Source organism: Tasmannia lanceolata, unplaced genomic scaffold (assembly GCF_043159265.1).
Source record: "Tasmannia lanceolata isolate RefF3 unplaced genomic scaffold, GAP_Taslan_0.1 ptg000023l, whole genome shotgun sequence".
In the NCBI taxonomy this organism is placed as follows: domain Eukaryota; kingdom Viridiplantae; phylum Streptophyta; class Magnoliopsida; order Canellales; family Winteraceae; genus Tasmannia; species Tasmannia lanceolata.
Window position 1 is genome coordinate 21,583,392 of NW_027518700.1, and position 6,964 is coordinate 21,590,355.

The following is a 6,964-nucleotide window of genomic DNA, read 5'->3' on the forward strand; positions in this document are numbered from 1 at the left end:
AACAAACCGTAGAAGACGTGAGCAGCGAATCTGTCGTTGGGAGGATGTTTGTGATGCGTTTATGAATATTTATGCGCTCGACTATTTAAATCAACAGAGATTGAATCGTGAGTGAGAATACAGAGTTTTGTGTACTGTTGAAAGTAAAGTCGAAGCCCTCCTTGAACGACTAAAAGAAGACCGTCATTATATATGTGAAGCTAAAATTCTAGCTGAAAATTCTGTGTGTCGTATACGTGAGTCAGATTTGCATAGACAGCTTCACACTTCTAAGGCAGATATTGTGGCAGATCCACTTGAGGCTTTTCCCTTGACAGAGTTGATTGAGCATCGTCCTGAATCAGAGCAAGTGACATGACTGTTGAGCCATTACCTGAGACAGACGATCGCGAGCATATTACAGAGGATTGCCCTATATTTGCGCCGATTGATCAGATTGCCGAGATTTGTGCCGACACAGATGATCTTGTTCCGCAGATTGATCATGAGGTCCATCAGCCTGACATCACTGCGCCAGCTTCAGTCCTAGATGCTGATTTTATCATTGATTCTACTAAGCTTGATGAGATACCAGTGGATGACTTTCATGTTGATGCTCCTGCACCTACTGAGCTACCAGTTGATGTTGATTATGTGGAGGATGTTCCCCGATTAATACCACGCATAGCTGTTTTACAAATCACGCCGATCCAGGACAAGTACGTTGCCATCTTCCCAACTTCTCTGATTCTCACGAAAGGCTTGTATTTTGATGACTTTGCATGGATGCTTTCTTCCATATTCCACCGCCAGCCTTTTAGATCGCTTTCATTGCTGTCTCGAGCATTAGCCAACAGGATTGCGTCAGACGGATTGTGCCTCCTTCTGCTTCATTGGATTATTTTCATATTTGACCCAGGCGGACTAGAACTCAAGGGCGAGTTCTTTTTAACTAGGGGAGAATGATGCAAATATTAGGCCTAAATAAGTGGCATATTTGCCAATTAGTATTTTATTAGGGGTATTTTAGTCATTTGGTTATTTGGAGTTTTTATTTTAGTAGGCTTCTTTAAGAGTTCATGTTTTAGTAGGTTACTATTTTCTAGGTTGTTTATTTGCCTATCTATAGGCCTCTTTACAGCTTATTTTGTAACTTTGATGATTAATAAAATTGATTGAGAGCTTCTCCCCCAGATTTTTATTCTTCCCTCTCTTCTTCTACTTCCCCCAGATGTCTACAGTGGATTGCTGCTTTGGATGCATATTATGTGTACTACGACTATGATGACAGAGCACCCATCTACCGCCTCAGAAAAACTGTGAGAGGACAAGCACAAGGTTATTTGAAACACTTGGAGGCGAAGCGTCGTCGCTTAGGCGAACCTCCATTCCGTCGATGGGAGGAGTTTCGTGAGGAGCTTTTTTACGCTTATGCGAAAGTAGCGCTTTATCGGCAAGCAGACTATAGTACGCGAGGAGGAGCTCACCGTGAACAAGAAGTCGCTGCCCATCTTGCACAAGAGGCTGAAATTGAAGCAAAAAACAGATATCAAGAGCGTTACATGCATGCGAAGGATTTTGCTACCACTAGTGCAGAGCCGCATGATGATCCAGCTAGCCTTGTTGATGAGACCATTATAGTTGTCGAGCCCATGATTATGTCAGATACTGAGTCCATGATGGGAGAAACTGAGTCTGAGATGTCAGATTTGGAGCCAGATAGTTCACTGATTGTTGAGGCCGACGACGATGAGCATGACGAGTCAGAGATTTCCCGAGCACCGATTGCCGAGCATTTAGAGATAGATCTTGGCACTTCCGCAGTAGAGGCAGATATTGTGACCGAGTCAATCGAGCATCGTCATGATTCTGAGACGAGTGACCTGACTGTTGAAGCATTGCCAGATCATACAGAGCACGAGCAGTTCATTGAGGATACCTATTCCATATCATTATATGAGCACACTGATAGCATTGCTTCTCCAGTAGCTGCCCTGATCGAGATGATTATGGAGGTCGAGCCCGCCGATTTCAGTGCACAAGATGACCATCTTTATGCTGATCATGGATTGATACTGCCCATAGCTGTTTTGCCGATCCAGGAGGAGTATGTTGCAATCTTCCCAACTAACTAAGTTCACTTCTCCAGCGCAGATTCTGTTTGCATGAGTCTACATGGGCACTTTCTTCCCTCTTCCTCCGCCGACCTTGCAAATGCTTCTCCCGATTGTCTTGAGCGTTAGACATCATGATTGCTTCCGCCGGATTACGCGTTCTACTACTTTAGTGGATTGTTTACATCTTTGACCTAGGTGGACTAGAACTCGAGGGCGAGTTCTTTTTCAACCGGGGGAGAATGATGCAGATATTAAGATTTATTCCGCATTATTTAGTTTCTAGTATTTTTATTTCTATGTTATTAGTTTCTAGGATTTTATTTTCCATGTTATTTTTAGGAATTCTTATTTTAGTAAGTTTCTATCTTTTAGGTTGATTATTTGCCTATATATAAGCCTCTTTACAGCTTATTTTGTAACTTTAATAATTATTGAATAAAGATTATTCTCCCTCTAATCCTGGTTTTCTTTTTCTCTCTTCTGATTTCTTCTCTTCTCTCCCTAAATTCGTCTATTCTTTTGGTTATTTTCGTCTCTTCCCCTATTCTTCTAATTCTATCCCCTCTCGACTATTTCTCTCCCCTTTCCTCAATTTCTCTTCACGGTCCTACATCAGTATGCTAAACAAGTAGAGGACAGAAACCATGAAGAGAAACCAGAGGATCAAGTTGAGCATGAAGGGGACAGCAGGAGGCCTAGACTTAAGCATCAACCTGGATGGTTAAAGGACTATGTCGGTCATTAGTTGTTAGTTAAGGAATAAATCTGTAGTTAATGAGTGAAGTGCAAGATTACACAATTGTCTTTTAGGATCAGGTAAAAGAGAATATTAGTTTATTAGTATAGAGTGTTACGAACCTAGATCGGTTCGCAACGGATTGATCTTCTCAGAGGGAAGATCAGCCTCTTGACCCGCTTCGAGGGAAAGGTCGGTCCTCCTTTGTGCGCAAATACACACTTTTCTTGAATAAATTTTCTACTGTTTTTTTCTTTATTCATTACTTTAAATACAAATTACATAAATCGTTCAACACCACAAAGCTAGGACAAGTCTCTCATCCAATATAGAATCCTACGCTAAAGAGACTCCACAGACCAATGAAATAAAAGACAAATAAAACTGATAATTCTAATCTAACTAATAGATAGAAAGATAATCCTAATCATACTCCTACCAATGGCTAAAATCTAGATAATTTATTCCAGAAGTGAAACCCATATGTACGCACGTAGCATTCCTCCCCCTTGAAATCAACCTTGTCCCCAAGGTTGGATTAATTGGAAAAAATAATTTATTCCACCGGGATCCCAAATCTTATTGGACATGATTCTGTTGAGCCACACAAGTAACGTTGGACAGTCAGGGTACCAATAAGGTCGTAGAGATATTGGCTTGTTGTCTCGGCAAAGTGGGATGCCATGATCCTGTGACCAATTGAGCAAGCTCTTCATCCATGGCTCCATCGAAGCTTTATTAAAATTTTGACACACGGATGATTGCGAATGAGGATCTTTTCGATGGCGTTGGATATGTTGAGAGGAAAGATGGATTTTCCGACGACGACCCTGTCGGAGTTGACAACGCTGATAAACGCCTTTCTTTTGTGGCTTTTTCTCATTTTCTTTTTTGATCTTAGGAATATAAGAATTCATTGAACCAAAAACACCTTTCACAAAAAGGCCATAAGCTCTAGCTCCATCATTACGGTTCTAGTTGTTGGAGCTTTCCTCCTGGCCACGCCTATGTGTAGCCGTCATCTCGTCAAACCGAGCAAACATCACCTCCATCTCTTTGATCATTCTCTCTTGTCCTACCACAAGAGAACGCACCACAGCTTTGAACCGTCCGATCCGGATCATCCATGCCTTGCTCTGATACCACTTTGTTACGAACCCAATTTGGGTCGCAACGGATTGATCTTCACAGAGGGAAGATCAGCCTCTTGACCCGCTTCGAGGGAAGGGTCGGTCCTCCTTTGTGCACAAATACACACTTTTCTTGAATAAAGTTTCTACTGTTTTTTTCTTTATTCATTACTTTAAATACAAATTACATAAATCGTTCAACACCACAAAACTAGGACAAATCTCTCATCCAATATAGAATCCTACGCTAACGAGACTCCACAGACCAATGAAATAAAAGACAAATAAAACTGATAATTCTAATCTAACTAATAGATAGAAAGATAATCCTGATCATAATCCTACCAATGGCTAAAATCTAGATAATTTATTCCAGAAGTGAAACCCATATGTACGCACGTAACATATAGTGACAGCTGTACCAATCCATGTGATTGAATCCTTAAGTAGTTGTAAAACCAATGAGGAAAGGTAAAGAAAAAGATTCAAGCCTATTCCCTCTCTTCTTTCTTCTTCTCTCTGTTTCTCTGAACTCTGAAACCCTTTCTTGATAGCATCTTGAAGAGCGATCTTTCAGAGATAGTATCAAAAAGAAATTTTACACACTTTTTAATAAAAAAATCTCAAAACATTAGCAAAAGTTTGAAACAATGTGTAAAATGATTGTAAAAATTCTTCTCCAATGCACCTTAGCAAAAAAGGACCAAACCCAAGCATCATTACCATGCAAAAAAAAGGACACGATTCGAAGCAAATCCTCTTGAAAGTCAGCATTAATTTGCAGTAAGAACAAAACCCACTTCCAAAAACCAAAAACGAACACCTACATTAAATTTCATAAGGGTATAGCTGAAGGGGAGAATTATTAATGAGATAGGATTTCTGAATAGAGCAAAATAGTGACCTGCATGAGAAGCTTGACTCGGTCTAGGGGAGCAGTGAGAGTTTTGGCCGTGGCTCCGGCAACAGCTCCGGCGACGAAGAGAGAGGCCTCGCGGGGAAATAAAGCAAGCAATGCCAGGGGATGCTTTAGGAATTGATCAGAGGTCGGAAACTCTTTGTTTTTATCTATATTTTTCTCTACCGAAACAGACGCAAATGGCACTCTTCTTTTCTCTCTAAAATTTGTGTCAATTTCACTACCAACTCCTCCTCCTCCTCCTGCTTCGCTCCAACTTTTTTGAACCTTCTCAAAGCCCGGAATTGGTCGCCATATCAATACGCCCTCTCTCATCTGATAAGAAAGGGTAGGAAAATATGCTCTGCCTCTTCTGCAAGACAAGCAGATAAGGCAAAATGAAGTCTCTCTCTCTTTCTCACTATGAGGTTTGAAATTGAATCATAAGGCCTTGGCCCTTTAAACCTGTCCCATACAAGCTAGGTCCCACCTAGTCCCATACCTAGGCAGGTTCCCACTCAGACTCAGGGGCAGGGCTGCAACTCGAGCCGGGTTTTACCCGACCCGCATCGACCCGACCTGAAAATAGCCTGGGTTGGGTTCAGGTTTCATGGGTTTCGGGTCGAGCCGGGTTGAGCATTCAAAAGCCTGCATAAATCTCGGGTCGAGCCGGGTTTGAAGGGGCCCGACCTGACCCGACCCGAGTTACATAAGTTATAGTATGTACATTTTTCTATTGTTAGTTAAAAGTTAAAAGTGAAAACCCACGCACCCACTGTTATTGTATGTGAGTGTAATTTCTGCTTCTATGAGTTGAGTTGATTCAAGTGTTTGTTCAGAAGTGTTTGATTGTAATTACAACATTGTTTGATTACATCATTGTTTGATTCAAGTGTAATGTGAGTGTAATTACATCATTGTTTGATTCAAGTGTAATGTGAGTGTAATTTCTGCTTCTATGAGTTGAGTTGCCTTGCCAAACAAGAATTTTCCTTAAAAAATTGCGTCAACGTGAAAAAACCCGACCCGACCCTAGATTTATCATGGGTAGGGCCGGGTTTGGGAATCGTGGGTTTTCCGAAAAAAAACCCGACCCGACCCGACACGAGATATTTCTCGGGTAGGGTTGGGTTCTCCAAAACCCGACCCGCCCGACCCGAGTTGCAGCCCTACTCAAGGGGCAAGGCCATAACATTTCACCACCCTTCCGTATCTGCCGTCACCGCAGCCCACTTTGTAATGACTTTCATTCTGACCTATTTTCTGGTAGCCCCTTTCCAAAAGTTGCACTTTTCGCTGCAGCCCACCATGTGGCAACTTTATTTTGGCGGCTTTCATTCTAGCTACTATGTGTAGCAATTGCTCTTATACCAAAAGTTAGATACCTAACCAGTAACCCAGAAGCTCCATACTTGATGGAACGTGTAAGGCAAGGCCCTTTAAACATCTCTCATACCAAGCTGGGCCCCACCTAATCCCCTACCTAGACGGTCCCCACTCAGGAGCGTAACATTTGATCATTAGTATCTCATACTAGTGGGCCTCCAATGGCCCATTTAGCCTTATGGGTCCGCCATGGTTGAATGATCCTCACCCTGTGATCATTCATTGGTCATAGAAAGTGCTTCTTTTTTTCTCAAAAGAATCATGAATTTGAGGCACAGGGATAAGTATTGAGACTAATCCATGAAGCCCTTATAGGAGCTGCCTCTTCATCAATGTTTGCTAGTTCGTTGTAAACCATTTGCTAAGGGACCGTTTGGATCTATGTTAAAGTTTTTACGGGAAAAGCATTATTAGAAAAAAAATATCATGATGAAAGCTATTAAAAATTTCATGAAAAATTTAATTATGAAAGAATAAAATAGCAACCTAACACATGTTTAGAAAATATTTTGTGAGAAAATTTGTAGAGGTTATATTATGCGCAGGCATGTGACTCGGCTGAATGGATCTGTAGGAATAGATTCTAAATGGATGATGTAGATCTATTGGAGTATATCGTGTGGGCCATAGATATTATTGACAAAAATGTTTAGAGGAGTGTTTTAGATTTGAATATATTTCACTATAATATAGAAATGCTACGGATATTCCCACTTAC

The 6,964-nt window shown here is 41.2% G+C and overlaps 1 protein-coding gene across 7 annotated transcripts in view; it reads right to left on the reverse strand.

Moving 5' to 3' along the window:
• Positions 1–5,277, reverse strand: part of TAAC (thylakoid ATP/ADP carrier) — a 59,476-nt gene extending 54,199 nt beyond the window's left edge. For all 7 annotated transcript variants that reach the window (XR_013238195.1, XR_013238194.1, XR_013238196.1 and 4 more), the window contains exon 1: positions 4,867–5,277. Coding sequence is in view for 4 of the 7 variants with exons in the window: in XM_077366616.1 (XP_077222731.1) it covers positions 4,867–5,196 (330 nt within the window). In the remaining 3 variants the exon portion in view is untranslated. The remainder of the gene's footprint in view (positions 1–4,866) is intronic.
• Between the last annotated feature and the right edge of the window lie 1,687 nt (positions 5,278–6,964).